Genomic DNA, 24877 nt, shown 5'->3' on the forward strand with positions numbered 1-24877 from the left:
GCTCTGAAGACAACAAGCCCGCTTAATGCACACCTCAGCTCTGGGACGTCACATAAGTTCCTTGCTACCTTTAAGCTGGACCATCTGACAGGAACCTGTGATGATTAAACACAGAAGTTGGTGCTATGGATGCAGAGGTGGCAGGAAAAGCGCAGCGTGCACTACGGAGCACTTCTGCTCACTGTCATCAAACTCCATCAATGACCACATCTTAATCTCCTCCATTCATCACTCCATGGGTCAGGAGCCACAGCTGCAAGCAGGGCTCCCCTCTCAGCAGAATGGGAGCCATGAAGAGAGGACAAGTCTTGGGCTTCATTTATTTTGTTAACTCTATTTTTTTCTTTTACAACCGACTCCTGCTACTCTGACAGTGAAGTGTCATTTGTGTCGAGATGGGATTCCCAAACTTAAATTTTGTGTGCTCACAGGTGTTTCACTCAAGTGTTTAAATTGGATTTGCATAACTCTTTCTGTAATAGGGCATGAAAAGTACATTATTAGTGTCATGTGCACTATTACATAACTAATAAATCATAATATTCAATAGTATATAATGCTATTATACAGCCATCCACTCTGGTTTTTTAGGCTATTTTCCTTGATAAATAACAGCTGCATATACTTACAGGCTATGCTGTAACATTTTGATCTATTTACACATTATGGAAACATTCAATAAGATATTTTAACATATCCATCACTTCACCCATTCATCAGTTTTGGGTGGTTATAGATGTTTCAAAAAGATTCTATTAGCAACTGGCAAATGTACATGAGAGGAATGTGTAAACTTGTCAGAATCAAAATGGAGTTACCCAAATCAACCCTACCAAAAGAAATAAAACACAGATGGCAGGGTGTGAACAAAAGGATCCTCAGGCATGACTGCCCCTTAGTAACTACCAACAAAGACTGCCAGAACCATATGCTTACCCCAAGGAAAAGCGCCTCCACAAGGACACCTGCCCAGCACCTGTCTTCTCACCCCTCTTATTAATCACCATGGCCAGAGATTTTCGTCTCAAAATCCTCCTCGATTCTGCCTTTGAAGACCTCGCCTTGCCTCTGCCCTCTTGAGGACAGCTGTGGTTTCCTATGATGTGTGCATTCCCACGGCATGGCTCTCATAATGCCCAAGAAATACCCTGCTTTTTCTTTTTACAGTTTCTCACCCTGCTGGCTGGGTGTTATTTGTGTTCAGGTTGACATATACATCCCCATTAACCATGCGGTGCAATAGGTTACTAAAATGCATCATCCTTTCAGTCTCTGAACCTTCACATCATCTGATAGGCATCTTCCCTTCCCCAGCCCCTCCAGCCTCCAGCACCTGCCTCTTGAATCCATTTCTATAAGACAGAACCTTTATACTTCTTGATGGGTTGTGCTGAAATACACAAAGTCCCCAAGAAGAGGGAACCAAGTCTCAAGACTGTGTAAATTAACTGGAAAAGAGGAACATACGTAAAGGAAGGATGTTGCTACATATGGGTGGAGACATCACCAAGTTCTAGAAGTTTAAGACGAGACAGGTGGCAAGTCTCAGGCACAAATACAAGCTGTATCTCAGCATGCTGGGAGTGGAAATACAGCAGAGGCTCAAAGTCAGGCTCCCTGATAGGGCACGCCAGTGTCCCAAGGAATGGCTTATTTACTGGTCCAAATACCTGACCCAGAGATACAGTCTCTAGAGAAGTAATTAAGGTTTGCCAGCACAATGGCTTAGCAAGCTAATCTTCCACCAGCAGCACCAGCATTCCAAATGGGTGTCAATTTTAGTTCCAGGTGCTCCATTTCCAATCCAACTCCCTTCTTATGGGAAAGAGGAGGCATGCCCAAGGCCTTGTGTCCTTGCAACCACAAAGGAGACCAGAAAGACGACCCTGGCTCCCAGCTTCATCTCATCTCAGCTCAGGCTGTTGACAGCCATTTGGGGAATGAACAGACAGAAGATATCTCGGTGTCTCTCCTTCTCTCTCTATAACTCTGACTTCAAAATAAATAAATCTTTTAAAAAAAAAAAAGAAGTAATTAAGTTAAAATAAGGTCACAGATGTGGACCCTAATCCAATCTGAATTTAAGAGGAAATGAAATGCAACATTCTGGCTCACATACATAGGGCAAAACTTAATCTCATACACACAAGACGGAAGAATACATCAATCAGAAAGGATTGTTAAGAGAGCAGCATAAACAACAATGAATAAGAAACAAACGCCCTCTTCTATCAGACAAATATTGGTGTTCTAGCAGGAGAACTTCATGTATGGGCAGATAGAGCCCAGCATGGATGAAGAGCTAGACCCCAGACAGCCAGCGTAATCTGCAGAAGCACTTGCTCCCCTGCCCTGACTCCTGGGAACACACTGGTATAATCCACAATTACACTTCTTACTGCGGATAGAAGAAAAAAAAACCTGCAACACCCTAAATTTAATTACAAGGGCAGGAGAATGGATTGGAGGGGAGGCAGCATAAAATAAGAAAAGTTAATCAATTAATGGCTGTGGGCAAAAGCATCAAAAAGACCATTTCACATTTCTGAATGTGTGTGGAAACCTAGACTTAAATCTCATCGCAGCCGACCACCAGCACCCTGCTATGTATGAACGCTCCAGACTGCTAACCCCAAGCAGCCCCGAAGCAGCCAGCCCTTCTCTCCAAGGCCTGTTCTCCACTCCTAGGGCTATTCCTGCTTCAAATGATCCCACCCCTTCCATCTGCAGCCAACAGAGGCAATGCTCTCCTTCCCCCAGAGTTTATACAAATGCTCTGGGCCTTAAATCTAGTGGACATTTTTCCACCTGCTGTCTGCTGGTAATTTGCAGAAACTTACCCCAGCACCTGGTCTCTTTCTGTTGAGCATCAATATCTGCTCAATAAAACCTTTTATTTCAGAGATCTCTTGCTCTCATGGGTTTTGGTTCAACATTGACAATTAATAAATAAGCCTTCTGATTCTGTTCCAAAGCAAAAAGAGAAAATTCAGACACATATATGTACAGAAAAAGAAGCAGGTAAAGACAAAGGGAGAAAATGGGCTTCTACAAGCCACAGACCGAGAGGGTCCAAAGACACCAATGCAGCCAGCACCTGCGTTTTGGACTTCCAGCCTTGAGAATACTGACACCCATCTCCTATCTATAGCAATCCATGATGACATCTTAGCAAACTCAGACTCAGTCAGTGCCTCTTTCTATTGCCCCCCCCCAAAATACATTTTTCATCTGTAAATTCAACAGTCTTCCGAATTATGACTTCTGTGCTGCCTTCAAAGTTTTTATTTCTGGGGCTGGCATTGTGGCACAGTGCGTTAAGCTGCTACTTGAGATGCCTGTAGCCCATACAAGGGATAGTTCAAGTCCTGGCTGCTCCACTTTCCATCCAGCTCTCTGTTCATATGACTGGGAAAACAGAGATTGTTGGTCCAATATTTGGGCCCTGAGAGACCTGGATGAAATTCTGGGCTCCTGGCTCTGGCCCAGACCAGCAGTTGCCGTATTAGGAGAATGAATCAGAGCATGGAAAATCTTTGTCTCTGTGTAATTCTGCCTTTCAAATAATAAATCTTCTTTAAAAATAAATAAATGACATAAAAATATGAAAATAACTTCAAAAAAAAAACCCTGATTTGCCCACTCCATTATTAAGTTACAGCCATACGCCATGCGGCTCCTAAATTCTCTTAGAATACTTGCTGTTTTCACTGTCACTGCTGCTGTTTGCCATATTGTGAGGCTTTCTGTGCTTCATTCTTCACCCACAGTTTATCTCTGTAGTTTGTATGTGGTCAAACTCTAGATTTTTGAAGTTTGGGTCAGGTGTTTGTTCTAGTAATTAAGACATGGCTTGGGGATGCCTACAATTCGCATTCCAAACCAAGTGTGCTGAAGTACCAACTCCACTGCCATTCCAGCTCTCAGCTGATGCACAGCGCGGGAGGTGGCCGGCCATGGGAGACGCCCAGTGAGAGTGCGGGACCCAACCTGCCCCTTCCCCGCAGTGTGGGCAGTCCGCAGAGCAAAACACTGCTAGAAAATCCCCCTCCCTCTGTCTGCCTCTCTGCCTTTCAAATAACTGGAATTCATTAATTCTGCTAATCCAAATCTTCTGGAGGGTTTTTTTTTTTTCCCCTACAAAGAAATTTCATGTTCTTTATTGTGCTTTTGGCTTTCTTGAGATATAATTAGACAGTATCTTTTTTTTTTTATAAAGTGTTAAAATCAGACTCTTAGAGGTATATTTTTGACACTGGAAAATGTTCATGATATGCTTTCAGCTGAAAATAGCAAATAACACATTTTTGAAAGAAATCATTTACACACGCTTCATCTAAAATGTACGGAAGAACACACACTAATTTTTAGTGATCGTTATCTTCGGGTAGTGAGGATTTTTTTTTTACATACTTCCTGTATTCTCTAATTTTCTTCACTATATAGACGTGTTAAAATAACGACCAGGTAAGTAAAAATCCTACCATGTTTCAGTGCCCTACTATGTGCCGGACTACCTAGGAAGCTCAGAGTTTCCGAACAAGAATTCCAAAGAGAGGCTCTGGGCTCCCCGAGTGACAGGCTTTGGGCTGACAGTGGACTTGGGCAACTTATCTCACCTTTTTCTACTTTCGTTTCTTTCCACGAGCCGTCGAAAGAATTGTTCTTGGGAGAGGGATAGGGGTAAAATGTTTTGGCTTTTGGCGAGTAAAACAAGTAAGGTGCTCAATGGTCACTTTACTTTCAAATGAAAAGAAAGAAAAAGCCCTCCCCTTCTTGTCCCCAATAATAGCAGAAATGGGGCAGAATCTGCCCTGATGAAGGTGAGACTGACAAGACACACTCAAGCAGGAAAACAAGCAGGGGGCAGCCCACAAAGTTCCTGGAAGGAAAAACTCATTTGGTACGAACAAGTTGCAAATCTAGGCACAATGCTGACACAGTATACATTTTTCACGGACTTTCAAAAGGCCCCTGGTGAAGCCAGAGCTAGCAGAAAGCCAGGTCCTGGCAGTTCTTCTTTGCACCAGGATACCCAAGACTTGTGTCTAAAGCCCAAGGGATGTTCACATCACAGAGCTTCCAAACAAGGCACGACTATTATTTCCCAAACTCTGGCCCCAGGAGAGTTCACAAAAGCACTTCTCCAGAGGCAGGCGTGCGTCTCAGATGTCCTTCCCCCTGGATTGAGAACGTGAGCATGGCATCACCATGTGGCTGAGCGGAAACCCTGGATGTCTCTGCCACCAGCCACCGCACCCAGAGGCAGCCAGGCAGGAAGTAGTCCTGCGCCAGCTGGCAGGCGGGCACTGCTTTCCATCCCTTATGCTGCCTCCAAAGAACCTAGGCAGGCTGAAGGCACTTTTTTTCCCCCTTTCCTTTTCTTTTTAGAAGAATATGCAGGCTGGGGAAATGCTGCTCCCCCCACGGCCCCACAGAGCAAAGGGGCAGCCAAGGGGCCTGGTTTTCTGAAAGAGGAGGTTTACAGCAGGACTCTCTCTCCCTCCACCCCCGGAAGCCATCCCAAGTACTGAGACCTTTCAAACAAACTGCAGCAGTGAACACCTACCCCTGTCTCTGGCCTCCGTGGAAGACACAGGTTCACTCTCCCAACAACCAGGAAACGCAGATGAGGGAGATAAGATGCAGACATGCGGAATTCAGCTCCACAAGAGGAAATGCAGGAACTCCTGGCTGCCCGTGTAGACACCGACAAGAGGCGGCTGGACTCTAGAAATCACCCCTGCTTTCAAGGGAGCTGCGAGGATAGGCCAACGGCCTTGGCAACTTCTATCTCAGAGGAGCAGCACCGCATGGTGGTTAACGTAACGCCACCACAGGCCTAGGTTCAATCCTGGTGCCGGTCAGCGATGACAGGACACCTCTGAGAATCATGTTTAACCCAGGGCGCCATTCTTACCATGAAACAGTGCACCCTAACTCAGCAGGGGCTCCTGGCTGTGAGGATGAAGATCAAGGATGGTACCCTGCGTGCTCATTTCCTCCCCAGGGCACTCTTGTTACTAAAGATGCATTATATATGCAAAAGCACAATTGGGGTGGAGAGCAGAAATCTACAAAGCCAGAAACACAAAGAAGAATCTCTCTGTTTTTAATGTATTGCTTTTTTTTTCTGAAATGGAAGAGAATTGCCAAAGAAGTCTTCAGAATTTTAAGGCACAAGAAATCGGGAATAGAAATCTCCGCAAACCTGTGCTGGAATTCAAGGGGGCAACAAGAAGTCCATGGCAAAAAAATGGAATTAAATGACAGTATGAATTTTTCCAGAAACTCTTTGAAAGTCCTTCATATTGGAACCAAACACTCTATAAGCATTATGAAGCATTTTAAAAATATATTTATTGATTTTCATTTTAAAGGTAGATTTTTATTGGAGAGAAGAGAGAAAGAGGTCTTCCCATCTGCTGGTTCACTCCCCAAATAGTCACAATGGCCAGAGCTGGGCTGATCCGAATCCAAGAGCCAGGAGCTTCTTCTAGTCTCCCACATGGGTGCAGGGTGCAAGGCTTGGGGCCATCCTCTACCCTTTCCCAGACCATAGAGAGTTAGATGGTAAGTGCAGCGGTTAGAACACAAACCAGCACCCACGTGGGACGCCAGTGTTTGTGAGTGGGAGGATTAGCTTGCTTCGCCACCACGTTGGCTCCAAGAAGTATTCTAACTACCATTCCTAATTCCTCCACCTTGGCAGAGATGAGAATACAGCCTGATTCCGACCCCCTGTGAGAGTCACAGAAGAACCCAGAGGCAAAGAGGCGGTTGGAAAAGAAAGAGTAAAGAGGCTGAGCCATCTGGAAGACTGAGGGTCACGAAGGAAATTGTCTTGGACCTTAACAGAATGACAAGGAATCCTTGCTGAGAACCTCCGGGAAGATTTCCCCCATTTTCTCTTACACACACACGCACACTCACACACGTGTGCACACACGCACGCACACACAGCCAGCAAGGAACAAGGCACTCCTGAGTGCTGAGGAAAGACCCCCAGTACTGCACAGGGGACACCGCTTTTAAAGAAACCTCAGGACTTCAACACCGACGAGGAATTCCTTCTCCCCCAAAGTGGGGATTTATTCTCAAATTAAAAATACCTAACAAAACCATTAAAAGAACTTAGACCTAGTTCTGTATTGTATGCCTTCAAGGAAAGAGTGAAATAACTCAGAATGGAGCCCTGTTCTAGAAATCTGGTGCTGTTAAGTTGTTTCAGGACGAGAGATCAGATGCCAAATCATTGATTTCTCCCTATCCCCTTGAAGTGAAGCTGGACAGGAAGACTTAATATGATGAGAAAATTTCACTTGCTATTTGAAGAATCCTCTCATAAGATATACAATCTCCTTACATCTTCTCAGGCAGCTGTGAGGGGTTGCTAGGCAAGTGGGGGAAAGGAAGAACATTCTAGATAAATAAGTAGTGCTTTCTAAGGATTCTTGCATACTTTTCCCAAGACTTATCACATCTTAAGAAGAGATATTGGACAAATCCCTCTTCTCTCCCTCTCTCTCTTTTACCTTCCCCCCCCCCTTTTTTTTTCTCCCTTTCTGACTTAGTGAGCAGATGCAGAATCTTGCATCCATGAGCTAGAGAGACTATCTGGAAGCTGTTCTGTCTGTGTCCACCTTGGTGGAGACACAGGACCCCAGGCGTGCATCCCCACACAGTATCTGGGATTCTCAGTGCATCTGTTTTATTCGGTTGTACTTCGGGGAAAGATTGCATTTGAGCAGAGGCGTCTTGAAATGGACATCTGTTGTTTTGGCATCGGCATCCATTTCCTTTCTTTGATAATCATACCCCAGTTTGGCTCTGGGAAAATGCCCTGCATCTCATCCTGCGCGTTCCAGGAGAACTGACTGCAACCATACTCCCTCGAGGCAATGCCTGCAGCCTCACCACCACCTGCAGCAGTGTGTGTGTGTGTGTGTGTGTGTGTGTGTGTGTGTGTGTGTGACCTCTAAGGACCACAAAACCTCTGTGACAAAGAAGGTGAGCTTTCCCACCTCCAACTGGGGACCGAGAGTCAGGCCAGCAGCCGCTACCCAACCAACCACCAGGAGGGAAGCTGTTAGAACACAGCTCACCACGTCAGCAGCAGTAGGAACCCGAAGTAGAGATCCTGTGACTTTGTCTAAGTCCTAGTTAAGCCACACTTCGAAACAACAACCTCACAACCCAACTCAGGGATTCCGAGCCATTACAGTTCCCCCTCCGAAGCTAATTGTTCTTTTCTTTTTTATTTGAATGACACACAGAGAGAAATAGTCAGAGCTCCCAACTTCCAGTTCACTTCCCAAATGCCCACAACAGGCACATCTGAGCCAGGTCAAAGTCAAGAACTAGGAACTCCATCCAAGGCTCCTACATCTGTGGCAGGAAATGAACCAGTCACACCATCACTGTGGCCTCCCAAGAGCCATATCGATAGGAGTTACGAGTTGAAGCCTGAAATCCAAACCAGGCACCGAGACCGGGATGCATCATAAGCTCGTAAAATCAGGTTTGAAATGTTACTGCATGTGGTCATCTGAGGCAATGTGTATCTTCTGGCATGTAAGAGGGAAACAGACAGGGAAAGGAGTGTAGTCCCAAGAAAATCCAGGCACCCCAAGCACAAGATACAGAGAGACTTGGCATGCAACCAAGTGCAAGTAAATCCGAGCTGATCATCATAGCTCAGACTCACTGTGAGAGACATCGGTGGTTTCCAATGAGGACATGCTGCTTGTTGGTGGGAATCACCATGCAATTTTGAGAATCTAAAAGTACATCCATTTAATACCTGTTTGCTATGATTAAATGCCTTAACATGCACTTATGCCCACATGCTATGATTACTGTTTGTCCACATTTGGGTAGTTTGACGGTGCTAAAAAGAGAGAGAGAAATTCCACCTGCTGAAAACGCATTTGGCACCTGAATGCAGACAAATCGGCTCCAAGGGAAGTAAAGAAAAACCATAACCAACTGTCTTTCAGTCTGTTTGTAACATGGTTCTAAGCATCTGCTTCCATACCTGTTTATTGTTTACTGAGCAAACCTTTGATAAAACCTGCTATTTCATGATACAGGGACTTGACAGTTCATCCCCCTTGGGACCCCCTCTTGCCTGAGGCAACACCTGAGTGTGGTCTCAACCCACATCTCAGAACCACCACCTGGTGGCAGTGTACTTAAACAGCAGGGACAGCTGGGAGATTTACAGACCACTAGGTTGGACCACAGCAGCATGAAGGTCATTTGGGCTACCAAGTCCATGAGACCTTCTTTGCAGAAAGAGGAATTAAGAACTAGAGATGGAGACACCAGACACCTGAGTGGAGCATCTTGTGGATATGTGTGAATATGAATGGTGGCATCATATTTGCCAGCTTTTCCCAAAGAGGTATGGAGTCCTTGTCACCAGCGGTGTGCAACGCAAATACAAGAGGCACAAGAAGGGGCCAGCTGAATATAAGATGTTTGAGACACGAATGGAAGCAAAGTGTCAGCTGTGGATTCACTGCTTAAGGAGAAAACACGTTACACGTTTGGTTCCTCGGGGAAGGCAGCTAGCACAACTCAGCAGAGAAGCAAAGAGAAAGGGGCCAGTGAGTGTCACTGAAGATGTGGGTGGGAGTCAGATGCTGTCCAAGGGTCTGGGAGGTCATGGTCAAGACCTGTAGTGTTTTTCCAAGTTGGCACATTGGAACACTAAATGTAGGGGAGCAATACAGTCTGTTTTATATTCTAAGAGGATCACCTGCTCTCATTGCTTTGTGAAGAGCAGACTGCAGAGAGGCAGGCGTAGCCTGTGCAATGGATGAGGGGGGTACCCTGGAGGCAGTGCCGTATGGAGATGGAGATTCAGAGGTGAAGAGATTTGTCCCTGTTTGCATGTCTACACACACGTTTGCACCCACGCCTATCTACGGGTAGATTTCCTGGGCCAGCAAACTGGGTAGTGAGCCCTGCGTGCTGCAGGGTTTATCAACCTCCCCGGCCTCTGCTCACTATTCACCAGCACCAATCCCTCCTCAGTTTTCACAGACAAACAGCTCCAAGGCCCAGCATGATGGCATAGCAGCTGAAGTCCTCACCTTGAGCACGCCAGGATCCCATGTGGATGCTGGTTCTGGTCCCAGTGGCTCCACTTCCCATCTTGCTCCCTGCTTGTGGCCTGGGAGAGTGGTCAAGGACAGTTCAAGGTTTTGGGATCCTGCAACCGCATGCGAGACCCCGAGGGGGCCCCCGGCTTTGGACGGGCTCAGCTCCAGCCTTTGCAGCCACAACAGGGAGTGAAGCATCGAACGGAAGATATTCCTTTCTGTTTCTCCTCCTCTCTGTATATCTGCCTTTCTGATAAAAATAAATAAATCATAAAAAAAAACCAGTTCCAGACATTGTCAAATGTCTGTGGCGGGGCGAGAACTCTGGCCTTCCAAGAATGTCGCCCCGTGTTTCATCAGAGCTAGGATTTCACTCCAGCCAGTGGGAAGGGAAAGAGGGCAGAAAATTCCAGGAAGCAAGCTCTTTGTCAGCAAGGGAGGCAGAAGGTAACCCCGTGGCTTCCACTCCCACCTCTTGATTGCCATATCTAGTTGCAGAAGAGTCGAGGGAGCATGTGCAGAGGAATACACACATGTGAAGATGTGCTTGCACACACAAGAATCACACATGCATGTGTAGATTGAGTATACACATATTTAAATGCATGTGTGCATTTATATGCATGCAGTTAAAATGTATATGATAAGTATAATGGCATATTAAATACTCCAAGGCATTAAGCACATGTGCAAACATGCATATTTTTATATACAGACACATACGTGCGTACATACAGATTATCCACTATATTAATTATCTCTATAGTCATTCATAGTCTTTAGACTACTTAAGAAAACTGTTACTTTTCATGTAAATCTCAACATGGGTGCACTTGTACGGTCCCTAAGTTTTTACATAAACAATTGAAAGGTGTTGGTATGGAAAAGGCAAAGATCCCTTCTCCACTACAACAACAACAAAATATCAGAAACATGAATATAGGTGGGTATGCCTTTAGGGCAAAAAAAAATACAAAAGTAACACTCATGACTGAAGTTTAGAAGACGCTGAACTCTTGACATCTAAATACGCTCTTAGAGGACAAGCTAAATTTCACACGTGTCCTTTTTTAAACGTCTTGTGATATCCTAAAATAGCAAGGGGCTTCAAAAATTACATAAGTGGAATTAAAAGGATGAGTTTATTTGGGTGTAAAACCATTTTGAAACCCAAGTGCAGATTTCTGGTAGGACACAATTTCCATGAACTTTTAGAAGATCCCTCGTCCAACCGTAGTCCAATTGCTTATTTAAATATATATATATATCAATCATACTCAATTTGCACAAATGGACTCACTTCTTGATAGAAGAAATAAAACAAGATCCACTGCACTTTGTCCTTCAGTCAGAGCAGCAGAGACAGGTGGCCATCCTGAACTCAATCTCCTCTTCTTGAGCACAGAGCCATGCAACCCCAGGCTCCATGGCACCTGCACATGACCCTTGGTCAGTGGTTCCTTTCGCTGTCTTTAAAGTTCTCTCTGGTTCTCTCTTATTCTCTCCCTTATGTTTATCTGGTTCCTTATTGTGTCCATTCCAACAACCCAGGGCAATCTCCCACTTAAAGGCAGGTAGTCCTCTTAATTCCACCTGCACCATAATTCCCCTTTACCATATAATGTAATAGATTGTATATATTTAATAGAGTCCCAGATTCTGCCTACCACAAGGGCAAGAAGCAGGTTAAGCAGGCAACTGGAAAGTGGAAAACACAGTCGGCGTGCACAGGAATAAGAGATGAGAGGTCAGAACAAAATGAGAGAAACTTCTAGTCACTTCTGAAACTCATCAGCTACAAGGCAGTCCTAGGGAGCATGCGTGCCCCATGTGGTTTGAGTGTTCTGAGCAATGCATCAGTGACCAGAAGCCAGGCAGGAGGTACGCAGCCTGAAGTTATCCAGACACTTTCCAGATCTTCACACAGTCTGGCCTCAGCACATCTGATATCCATGCTGTATCTAACAACCTCCATAAATTAAACCTCTTAATCTAACTTTATGATGGAATGTTTGCCCCCGTATTTCAGGAACTCTCTGGAGTGCAACATTCTAGCAAATCAATTTACCTGAGGGAATTTGCGGAAGGTGTGCATGGATCAACCAAAAATAGACAGATAGATGATACATAGATAGATAGATAGACAGATAGAACAGGAGTAGACAAAGCAGTCCCCATCCCCCAACTACACATAACCCTGCCCTTGCAAAAAAAAAAAAAAAAAAACTGTGGGATTACTAGAGATTGCTGCTAGGTGGCAAATACTTTTCTATGAAGACACAGCAAGGTAGACAGAGGGTTCAAACTCAAATCCTGAACTTTTACTCTCAATTCCCTTCTCAAGACCCCGGATAGTTCCAGACAGCCATATGGCCCTGTGAGAGAGGAACCCAGGTAGCTGGACTCAGATTTCCTCTGTCCAGGGAGACTTTCTAGCTCTAAGCCCAGCAGAGGCAGAGGCGGAGGCTGGCTGCAGAGGAACGAAGTACGTGTGCCAAAGTCCAGGGCGCAAATCAAACGCAGGGGCCTCTGTGTAATTGTTTGATTATTAACTGGCAATTATGCCATGTTGATAATGCACTTAGAGAAACATAATCCAAGCCACTCTCGGAGCATAATGGTCCATCAGGAATAATCTGCACTCTCCTCACGCTGGACGGCCACGATGGCAGAAGCCAAGAGCTGAAAGCTGTCCTGATGGGAAGACACCTGGTGGGCGCCAGCTTGTTGGGGGTCACCTTGGGAATGCCCCTCATCCTTCCAGACCCTCACTGCCTCCATCAGGAACACCAGAAGAGTTACTTCCTTGCTAGGGCCATTGGGAGGGAGCAGGGAGATCCTGCTGAGTGCTCCAGGAACCTCTGGGGGAGACTGTCCTGCCCGCACAAATTCTTAGAGTGGGATTTCTCTTACTTGTCACCAAAATAGTCTTGCAAAACTAGGATGTGAAAGAGCTTTAGAAGGATTCTTCGCCAGAGTTCCGCCCCCCCAAAAAAATGTGAGTTGTTTTCCCCCCACTTTTAACAGTCCAGGATATTACAGATCAAACGATCAGCTCTCCTTCATTAATTCATTATTTCATAATTGATGATCAATCAACCACTCTGTTCATACAGTATTCCATGTGCTATTCTGAGCACAGAAGTAACAAGATGGACAAGATGCCTGCTTCCAGGAAGCCTTCTCTCTGGCAACACAAGGATTCTGGGCAGCACTGCACAAACGCTGTGAACAAAATAAACAATACAGCAAGCAAGCAAGAGGGCCTTTAATTTAGGGAATCAAGAAAAGAAGTCCTTCTGAAGAGCTGAGAGCCAACGCTGCAAGGGCGAGATACCTGTATGCTTCAAGATCTGGGGACAAAGCATTCTAGAAACACCAAACAAGGAATAAATGGGCCCTACAGCAGAAACGAGATGGCATGGTCCCAAACAGGAAAAAAGCCCCTTCCACAGTGCTGCGTTAGGGTTAGACGCCGGTGTGAGTCTGTCCTACGGGTACATCAGAAATCAAAAGCAGGGGAACGGTAACATGCTGGCCCTTGGGATGCCAAGGGAGTGTAGCACCTCCTCTGGAAAAGAGCTGGCAGACAATCCCAAAGGAAAGATGTGTGCCTGAGTTCACCTACCCGGATGTGACCCCTGGCACCACATTCTGAGCCCGCAACTTACCCTCCCCGTGCCTGTTTCCTCCACTGTAAAGCATGGGTCAGAACAGTAACTGCAGCATGAGGTTCTTGTAGAGATGGAATGACCTCCCACTTGGAGCAGAGCCTGGCACTCCAACAGCCCACGCATCTATGCCACTCCCGCTGTGACCGCAGGAGGTGCTATCCCTTCAGTCACAGCTCTGCCTTTACCTGAGTGTGCATCAACACCAACCAAGTGACACCAACTCAGCTGTTTGTCCACACTTAAAAAATTAAAAAAAGATGCATTTGTTTGAAAAAGAGTCACAAAGAGAGAGCTCATCCATCCGCTGGTTCACTCCCCAGACGAGTTAGGAGCTCCATTCGGGTCTCCCGCTTGGGCCATCTTCCATTGCTTTTCCCAAGAGGATCGTAGAGTTGGATCAGGAGAGGAGCAGCCGGGATTCAAACCAGTGCCCCACAGGATGCCAGCATCACCAGCAGTGGCTTTACCTGCCGGACTTAGTGCAGGCCTCTCATCCACAGATTAACCATGCTCCTATCCTCCAAATTCAGGAGATAATAAGTCTCACCGCCCAAGAACACCCCAGGCTGGGAACCAGAACACTGCTTCCGATTCTGGGCAGCTGCTGCTGTCTCACCCTACTTTTCTCTGTCCTATAAAACAGGGGAACATAAGGAAATCCCACATTTAAAGAAAATTGTTTGGGCCATGTTCACATCAGGATTATTTTTCAGCCACTCTCAAACACAGCTGACTTCAATTTAGGCAGCAAAGCATTAAAAAATGGGGAAAGGGAGAAGGAGGAAGGGAGGGGCAACAGATGAAGAAAAGGGGGAGAAGAAAGGAAGGAAGGAAAATGACGAAACGTTGCCCTGGGGAAGAGTGTCTCTTCATTTACTCCTGTCTTTGGTGGAGTCCCCTGGTTTAGTTGTAAAGTTTTGTTTTTACAAATTCCTTACAATTCTGGCTACATGTGTTCATAGCTATTTTATCTCTTTGTTTAGCTCTATAAACAGAGTATTTTATTCTAAGAGTTTCCAAAACAGCTGGCATGGACATACAGGAAAGCGGGATTCTGTACGGTCATTTCCCTGCCACTCACCTCCATGAATCCTGTCATTGTTTCCAGTAGCTCCACAGAGGGGCTGATTATTGCTTAGATTTTCCAGAGTTTGACATTATTTGTAAATAGTGAACCTTCTACCTCTCGCTTTCTTCTGCTGATCATCTAATTGCATTTTCTGATCATTCCTTTTTTATTAAGATTTATTTATTATTTAGAAGAGATAGAGAGGGGAGAGATCACTACCCAGATGCCTGTACCAGCCAGGGCTAGGCCAGGTGGAAGACAGGAGCCCCACACTCCACCTGGGTCTCCCACACAGGTGGCAGAGACCCAAGCACTTGGGCCATGTTGCACTGAGTCCCAGGCACATTAGCAGGGAGCTAGTTTAGAAGTGCACAGCAGCCAGAAGAAACCCAAACCAGACACTCTACTATGGGATGCAGGTGCCCTACATGGTGGCTTTCAAAATATTTATTATTTATTGTAAAGGCAAAATATAAGAGAGGGCCAGAGACAGAAAGATGAAGAGATGGCCTCTACCTGCTGGCTTATTCTCCAGATTGCTACACTCCCAGGCCTGGGCCAAGCCAAAGTTAGGAGCCCAGAACTTCACCCTGGCCTCTTTTTCACATGTGACAGGGCTCCAAGCTCTTGGGCCATTATCTGTTGCCTTGTTGGGTGCATTATCAGGATGCTGGATCAGACGTGAAGCAGCTGGGACCCAGAACCAAGGTTCCGATCCATGGTTCCTTCCCCCGACACACTACAACACCTGCTTCTATACTTTCTGACAATTCCTGAATGATGGTAAAGAACAGGGAAGATATTGGGCATCCTGGTCTTGTTCTCATTCATTTTCCAGCGACAAAAATCCTTGACCCCTATTTGTCTATGAAGGTGTTAATCCTGCTTCCCATTCCCAAGAGTTGATAAATATAAAACACACCTGTCCAGTGTTGCAACTGACCATTTATCCTACAATGCAGTGAGACGGCCCCATCTGAGAGTAAAGCAAGGAAGAGACAAGCACAGTAACCCAGAGTCCTGGTGACATCCTGTAAACCCCTGGACTCAACTTTTCCTGAAGCTGCGGCTCCAGACTTCTTAGTCACTTAAGCCAATAACTTATTCTTTTTTGTTTTGTTGAATTCTGCCATTAGCAATCAAAAGCTATTTCTTAATTCACATGTTACTTTGCCACCATGTAAATAAATACACTGCATAACTTCTTCAAAAAAAAAGTTTAAATTTTTTTTTCAAGGAAGGCAATTCCAACTAGAGAGCATAAGAAATACAAAATCAGCCGCCTGCTTTTAATTAAGGGCAAGATAGTCTGAAAGCGTGCCTGAGTGAATTATAATTTCAGATTGAAATTCCCAGGACAGTTAGCAAGGCGCTTGTTAAACCGCAGAAGCCAATGAAAGCAGCAGAGGACTAACGGGGCGGTGGTTCAGTCAATTCCAGGGATATCATCCATTATGTAAGACCTAAACCTTTAAAACTTTCAAACACACAACTCTAGCAGTCTGTCATTCACCCCAACTTGCCAGGCCCCCTTTCCTAACTTGAAAGTTTAAAAATACCCTGCTATGATAAAATATAAAACAAGCCATAAAGGATGGCTGGAGAACCTGGCAGGGGTGAGCAGACAAAGCAATCAGATCTCAAAAGGCAGGGAGTTTCCAGGAAGGGTGGGAGTAAGGGTGGAACGGTCTTTGCAAAGCAACCCTGCATCTTCAGAAACTAACGCTGAGAGTGCCCTCTGCACCCATTAGGGACACAGGTGTTGGCTTCTGCCACAGGTGGGGGGGGGGGCCCAGTCAAAGTCACAAAGTCTGCCCGCTCCCTGGGTACAGAATTCCTGCTGCAGCAACCTCGAAGCCAGCTGCTCCTCCTCCCTCAGCTGCAGCCACACAGACCCCATTCTGGAATCTGGCTTTGATGATTCCCCCAAGAGCTATGAAGAGCTGCTTCGGGGCTTAAAATCCCTCGTTCACACATAATCTTGAAATAAGAGACTATATTCAAATGAAGAATGCATTATGGTTTTCTCTCTAGAGCCTTCAGGAGCAATGGGCGGGGAGAAAGGGAAGCCAGGAAAAAGGGAAGAAGGAGAGAGAGACATTTACCAAGCCATGAACTCCTGTGTGAGACCTTTGACATGCCATCCTATTACAACCTCACGTAACCCTTGGCGAGTAGGAAATGAAAGCCCCTTCTGCAGCCAATTAGAGACAGGTCTAGTGATGCTAAAACTGCCCAAGGTCACACAATGAGTATGCAATGGGTTCTGGCTCAGAGATACAAAATAGTCCACACCAAGCTGTTTCAGTGTCCTGCTTCCCTTCTCCGAGGGTCCAACACAGAAACTTTTGCCAGAATCACAGTATTTTAGCAGCTGAATGGCCCCAACGGAGATAATACAGTCACCTCACCTATGAAGCAGAGATTCACAAAGGCAACCTCAAGTTCAATAGAACTAACATGTGACAAAGTCTAAAATGCAAACACAAATGGCAAATGATCAGGTTTCCATCTACCTGGCCAGCAACTGTTTCACAAGCATAAGCTATCTAGCGAGGCCAAATGCAGGCACTCCTGATTCATGAGTGAAAGCCAGGGACTTGTCCCCCCTTGAAGAGAACGCTAACCCGGAACAAAAGAAAGATATATTTATGAATTTTCCTTTTCTGTCTGCACATGGCTGTTTCCTTGCAGCGCTTTTCGTCGTCACTGTGATATATCTGAGAAGTATCTCCTCTGTGTTGTTGCAAAATCCAAAAAGTGGAGGTGGGGGAGGAATACGCTGCACTACAAGTGGCACATGTAAATCGCAGCTCTGGCCACTGCGAAGGGTATGGGTATGCCAGCGGCTCTGGGAAACGAGTTTAAACCGGAGGTCACGCTAACTGGTCGCCAGCTGGCCGGCTCCAGCCCACAGATGCGTTTTGTTTGTCCTGCGATATTGGCCCACACCACACTTTCAAGAGACTTTAGTTGGCTGCCAGTATCATCATTCTCCAGAAGATTCCGTTTCAGAAGCTCGATTTCCATTTCTCTTACTAAGTCAAAGCTCTCCGCGACCCCAAGCCCACATCTGCACGTGGGCAAGAATCACTGGAAGGCCACAGTGCTGCCCGTTTCAGAGAGAGCCTGTGAGCTGCAGCTCCTCCTGACTTTGTCCCATTTATCTGATGCCAGGGGTCCTGAGGCCACCCAAATTAATGACCCTGGGTTTTACACTAACCAGTCGCAGAACGCACAGGCCATCATCACTGAGTCTTTCCCAAAGCATCCTAAACACAAGACTTTTCAGTCAATGTTGTGACAGCTACACTAGAAGGTAAAGCATGGAAGAGACCAAGATGGTTGGAGAAATGGAAGAACCCAATTGTTGGATCCATCTGAATTTCTGGTCTAGGAAACTCCTCATGTTTAGAAAACACACCTGGTTTTACTGTTTCCTCAAACCACGCCCCCCAACAATCCTACAAGGAAGGAGTAATATTCAGATAAGCTGAAGCAAAGTGATGCAACCAAAATCACCCAACCAGGAGGCTACATGGGCAGACACTGGGCAAGCTCTGTCCAGCTAGATCAAAGATGCTTTTAGAACAAAACAGGAGTCCTCTGTGGAGCCACAAGATCTGCATCCATCTCAGGGCCTTTGTGCTGACTATTTCCACATCTTGGAAAAGCAGAATTTTACCCTTTTATTTCAATTACATCACTTTCCCAGGGAGGACTTCTCTAACCATCTCATTTAAAGTCAGTCTCTCTCTCTCTCCTTCCCTTCCTCTCTCTCTCTCTCTCTCTCTCTCTCTCTCACACACACACACACACACACACATACACACACACCAGTTACATAGGTTCCTTGCCACTCTAAGTCAGGTTCAGGGATCAGCAGCACTCAAGAACTTTCTAGAATGCAGAATCTCTGGTCTATATTATGATCAGCTAGATCAGAACCTGCATGTTAACAAGATTCCCAGGACGGAGGTTGGTGCAGCCTGCAATGCTGCACCCATACTGGAACAACCATTGTCAAGTTCCAGTTGTCTCTGCTTCCGATCCAGCTCCCTGTTAATGCAGTAGGGTAAGCAGCAGAAGACAGTTCAAGTACTACTGTCTGGGTAGGCTCCTGCTACCTACACAGGAGACCCTAATGGAGTCCCAGGCTTCTGGATTTGACCTGGCCCAGCTTTGGCCATTGTGGCCACTTAGAAAGTAAACCAATGGATGGAAGATATCTCTCTATCACTCTGCCTCTCAAATAAATAAATATTTTTAAAGGGGAAAAAATGAGCTCCCCAGAGTGATTTAATCTTAAAGCTTTAAATTCATAAAAATTTAAAACTCCCAAGTTCTAAAAGCACTGTGCTACCCAAGCACTGCCCAACAGAAATGCAATGTAAACCACAAGTCTAATTCTGAATTTTCTAGTAGCCACATTTAAAAGATAAAAAGAGGTGAGATTAATTTTACAATAAATGATAGCTTACTAAATATGAATATTACAATTTCAACACACAGTACAGAATTAAGAATGGACAAATCAGCATCCCATGCAGTGTACATGAGGCATACACTGCCACATGGGTGTCTTACACGTCCAACCTGAACTCAACAGCACTCATACCCGACCAAGCAGCTCCCAGCATCAGTTATTTCCTTGTTCTTCCTGCCCCTTGTTGTAACACGTATTTTACTCTGTCTTACTTGATGAGTCTGATTCTCCTCTCCCCTGCACTTCACCTGTCATTGTCACCGCTTTCTCCCCAGTCCCCAAAGCAGCACTGAACATATACAGATGCAAGCTTCTGCTCAGGCACTGACCAGCCAAGTCACCCTGAACCAGCCACTGGTCCTCTCAAAGCCACCTGGGAAAGCTGCTGTGCAGTTCACAGCATCATCACCCCACCCCAATGTCATGAAGCTTCTGTGCTGCACCAACCACCGCAATGACAGGTGCTGTAAAAACCGATGCCTGTCCGATGCCTTCTCACTCTCACCGGACACCGCTGACCACTCACTCACCTCTGACCAGCACAAGCACTGCCTTCGAATGCCAAGTTATTTTTCCAAGAGCCAACGGGACATGCGTGTTAACTGCTGACTGTGAAGACAAAACCCTGAAGAGTCATGTCCCATCGTCCCGGCACTGAGTGATTTCCAGAGTGACAAAGTCACAGTTCCTTTGCAGTGTGTGGGCCACAAGTGAACAAAGAGTTCAAGTCGCCTCTGTCGCTTGGGTGAGCTCTGCAGTGGCAGCCGGCTGGCCTGCCCCAAGCTCTCACCCCTTAGGAGAGATTGAGGTCTCTACTAGACAGCCCCCAGCAACTTACACAAAAGATACTCATGGCTTTGCCTTGGCGGAGAGGGACAGGAAGCACGGGGTGGGAGGGCTAATCCACCTGCACTTGCTCATCATGGGCCTGGGTCAACCCTTCTCGGGAGGCTTGCTTCATGTGGCTCTAACACACATCTCCTAATCCATTAGTCAATTCTGCCCTAAAAATCTGGTGCACACGTTCTAATCCCAAATGTGTTTTTACATCACATTAGATTGATAGCACAAGAGTGAAGCAAAACCCGGATCTGAAGATAACTGGAATGACACTGAGCAAACAAAACTGCCCAAACTGCCAAGCAGAATACGAGGAAACCTTAAGCCAGCCATGCCGATGGCAGTCCCGAGTTCTTAGCTCTCCCTCATGCTGGAAACAGAAAAAAAACAGAGACACCTGTAGACTTCATAGGCTATTCCGAAAGCACACTTCAAAGAAAAAAACAGTGTGTACATGATAGCAGGTGTGTGTTTGGGGGGGGGGGGATTAAACCTTTATTTAACCTGTGGCTCTCAAATCAGGCAGATTCCAGATAGCACAGCTGGCATTGAGAGGAAGTATACCATTAACCTACAGATCCCAACCTTAGCAACATTCAGAGAAAGCCCAGGGAAGTGAGTTAGGAAGGATCTGTACTACTGATTTGAAGGCATGTAAGATGTGTGGGTCCCCTCTACCTACATTACAAAGAGAGGACCTGATGAGTGGACCTAATGGAATTCTCACAAATGTCCCCAAAGCACTGCTGTTGGTGACGAGGTTGCCAGCTAGCCAACGAAAGCCCCACCAGGCATCGGTGAGGCCAAGGGGCTTCCCGGAGTTCTCCCCACAGCCAAGTGTTCCAGTAGCTACGACTCCCTCTAGGTTGCCTACACAAGGCCAAACACCTGGAACTTCTTCTCCAGCACCTGTCATTTACACCATCACCACCAAGCGTGGATGACGGACCAGTGGCAAGGTGCAGGATGGACATGCTGAGGGATCACAATGGATTCTTACTTAAGGGAGGATCCAGGGAATCTTATGGTAGCCACATCTATTCAGCTGAGCAGTTCTAGAGGTGACTACCAGATACCAACACCAAGCTCCCTCCCCCCCCCCCGCCCACCCAATGTCTGTTGGAAGCATAAGGTTGGGAGAGCAAAGACCTGAGAAACCATCTTCAGTAGCCATGTTGTGACAGCAAGATAGTGCACACGCCTTCTCCTCCCAGCCTCTGTATAAACGAACACAGACAGATCAGCACCTTCTCTCCTTCGGTTCAGACTCCACTGTGGGACTCCAGACATGCACACTGCACCAGCACCCCTCACCAACTCCTCTTTAAGTCATCTCGATAGAAGACCCTCTTTCCTTGTTTCCAGTTGCCACAAAGCAACCCAAACACATGTTGGAATGACTTTTGATCTTTATGCCTCCCATAAAGCATATCTGACACTTTCACAAGATGCACAGCTTTGAAATTAGAGCTAGAATTCAAAACACACACATACACACACAGTTAACCCACACTGGCGCCAAAGAAGAAACCAGAACATTGACAATGAAACAACTGAAAGCTTCCCCAGACATCACAGCCCTTCTTTATTTTGCTGTTGTGGCATTAATCATTCTAACGCCTTTTTAATTATATTCGCAGACTGGAAGCCATGGCTTGTGATGTTATAAATACTGATTTTCCAGTTAAATCAGGCATTTGCTGTTTTATGTTTTGATAGGAAGGGGCTGTCTGAAACCTCCTAAAATATTGCAATTAGTTCTCGCTGTTGAAACAGACAAGACATTAACAAACACATTTGCTGCTTCGGTATAATGTGCTAGAATGTTTATGCCTGACAGTGCTTCTCTCAAGCTTTTAAAGCATAAGGCATGATTTTTTTTTTTAAGTGGGAGAAGTCAATCGCAACACACACATGTAGCATGAGTCATTTCTAAAACTTCCCCGGGTCTTCACAGAAACCTAGAAAGCAACTATGTTCAGGAGAAGCCCCCACTGTCAGAGCAGTGATGTTACCTATGGCTCTGTGGGGACGATAACATCACTGCAACTGACAAAGGCTGTGTTTTCTGTTGACAATCGCTATCAATTACTAACACGCAATCGAGATGGGGGCCAGCCACACTTACTTTCCAGAAAGACCAAAAAAACAGGAGAAAAGGGAAAGAAAACCAGCAGAGGAGCTTTGCACCGGGGAGGCACCTGCGCCAGGATGATCTATACGTTACTGCTGGCAAGAGTCGGATTTTGCTTTTATTTTACCTGCACTTAATTTTAGAGTCTTGCCCCTTTCTCTCCCCGCTCGCTGATGCGCATGCAAAACGGGGGCAAGATGAATTCATCAACCATCAATCAATAAATTTCTCTCTCTCGCCAATGGGTATGCATAGAGGAGACAGATCGGAAAGGCCACAGCGCAGGGCATAACACTCACGGGGGACACCAACTAATTGCCTCGCAGAGGTGGCAGCGCCCGCTGCTCCACCAGCGCGGCGTTCGTTCCGCCGATAGGGAGAGAAAGTTGTGCAGGTGGCAGCATCCTGTCTGTTCTAGAAAGCCACAATGCCAGCCAGCGTCATCTTTGAAAACTGCACCCTCCTCGGGGTGCTCCGACCTTAAAAAACATTACACAAGTTGGTTTCCAGCCACGCAAAAATTGTTTCGAGGCCGATTCTGAAAGATGCCACGGGGAATCCCAAAGGCCCCTCGCTATTCCGTCTCATTCCTCAGCATTGCCCTTATGGTAAGAGCCTGGGTCAGAAGAAACATCTGGCGGGTGCTGGGGGACTCCCAGGCTCCGAGCCGGGCAGACGAAGCAAGCACCTCAGTGCCTGGGGGACGGGTGTCCGAGGCAGGACGGGGTTGCACCTCCGCGCCCCTCACCCTGAAACAAAGTCTCCTTTGGCGACGGCGCAACCTGATCCACCCGGCCTGAGTTAGCGGGACCGTGCCGGGGCCAGAGGCGATCCCGGGACTGCTGCCTGCGCTCGAAGGGCGTGGAAAGCGGCGCGTTACCCTCTCGCACACCCACTCCAACCCGCCCAGCCCCGGGAGTGAGGGCATTGGGGCTCGGGGATTGAGGGGGGAAGGTTCCTACCTGTACCACTCCAGCCCCTTGTCGTAGTTCCTGTCGAAGAAGTGCGGCTCCACGCCCACCGCCCGCACGTCCGGGTGCACTCGGATGGCCTCGAGCAGCGCTCGCGTCCCCCCTTTCTTGACCCCGATGATCAGGGCTTGTGGCAGCTTCTTCTCCCCGTAGTCCGGGGTGCTGGCGGCGCCGCCCCTCTCGCTGCTCCCGTTGGCCACTCTCCGGCCAGCGAGGTCCTCGTCGGCAGTGCTGGACTCCGGCGCGTCCCTCTCGAGCAGCGCGCTCTGCGCAGTGACCATCTCGCTGGGGGCCAACGGGGTCCGGAGCCAGGCGTCCCGGGCGCCGCCGCCACTCGCCAGCCCCCAACCGTCCACCCCGGGGCCGGCGGGCTGCTCCGGGGGCCCGGGCGACTCCCCGCGGCTGGCGTTGTCCGGCGGCGGAGGCGCGGGCGGCTGCGAGGGGGCGCCGAGGCGCACGGGGGGAGGCGGCAGCGAGGGTGGCGGCGGGCTCGGCGGGGGCTCGGCGGCGGCTCCCGGCGGCTCCTGCAGCGCCAGGGGAAACTGCAGGGATCCCGAGCCGCCTAGGAGGCTGTAGCACAGGTAGGTGACAGACAGGGACAAGGTGCACATAAAAAGCAGCTTGCGCGCCGGCGGCCCCTTAGCAGAAGCGCCGGGCGGCGGCGGCGCGGAGAGAGGTGGAGGCGGAGGCGGAGGCGGAGGAGGTGCGGGCCACGGGGCCATCGCGGCTCCCGGCTCGCGGCGGCGGCGGCGGCGGCAGCCCCCGGCGCTGCCCGGACATGGTTTCAGCCGCCGCCCCCGCCGCCGCCGCCGCCGCCGCCGCTACCGCCGCCGCCGCTGCCCAGCCGCCCCGGCTGCATGAAGCGACGACGCTGCGCCCCCAGCCCTGGACGCTGTCCCGCTGCGCCGGGGGGGAGCCCGGCCGCATGGCCCCCCCGGCCTCGCTCTGCCGGTAGAGTCCGGGCGACCCTCCCGCCCACCCACCCCCCTCAGCCTCTGGCACGGGGACCGAGGGGGGCGCGCGGACCCGCAGGCTACACCTGCTCCGACTGCAGCGCACCGGTTTCACCGGCTCCGCCGCGGCTCCTGCTTCGGCTTCTGCAGCCGCCGCGCGCTGTTGCAGCCCTGAGTTCCTTCCCCGCTGCTAACTTTCTGCCGGGAGAGCGGAGAGGCGCGGAGGGGAGGAGGAGGGGGACGGGCGCGCGCCCGGCGCCTCCGAGGAAAGCGGAGGGAGGGCTGCGCCTCGTGCACGCCGGCGAAGCGGTGGAGGGGGGGTGTGGGAGGGGAGCGCAAGAGCGGGGCGTGCACTAAGACTGGGGCACCCCTGCCGCCTCCCTGCACACCTGTGCTGGGGGCGCTCCCTGCCGGGCTTCGTTGCGTGCCCTCCCTGGGGAGTCAGACGCCGGGTCTGTCAGTCCTTCCCAAACACTTTCAAGAGACCAAGAATCCAATGCCCAGCGCAGGTGTCGGGCGCCGGGGACCTCTCTGGGGGTTGGCGGAGGTGGATGGTGAGCTGTAGCACCCGCTTTTCCCCTGGGACTCCAAGCAAATTCAGCCCATCCCTGACAGGTCCTTTGCTCACCCCCTGTTGTCCT

General features: G+C 48.1%; 1 protein-coding gene across 1 annotated transcript in view; it reads right to left on the reverse strand.

Moving 5' to 3' along the window:
- Positions 1–24466, reverse strand: part of HS3ST4 (heparan sulfate-glucosamine 3-sulfotransferase 4) — a 325427-nt gene extending 300961 nt beyond the window's left edge. Inside the window, exon 1 of the mRNA XM_040973885.1 lies at positions 23275–24466. Coding sequence (XP_040829819.1) covers positions 23275–24005 — 731 coding nt within the window. The 5' untranslated portion in view covers positions 24006–24466. The remainder of the gene's footprint in view (positions 1–23274) is intronic.
- Between the last annotated feature and the right edge of the window lie 411 nt (positions 24467–24877).

This window comes from Ochotona curzoniae, unplaced genomic scaffold (genome assembly GCF_017591425.1).
Source record: "Ochotona curzoniae isolate NIBS_2020 unplaced genomic scaffold, NIBS_Ocur_1.0 contig_2321, whole genome shotgun sequence".
Taxonomy (NCBI): Eukaryota; Metazoa; Chordata; class Mammalia; order Lagomorpha; family Ochotonidae; genus Ochotona; species Ochotona curzoniae.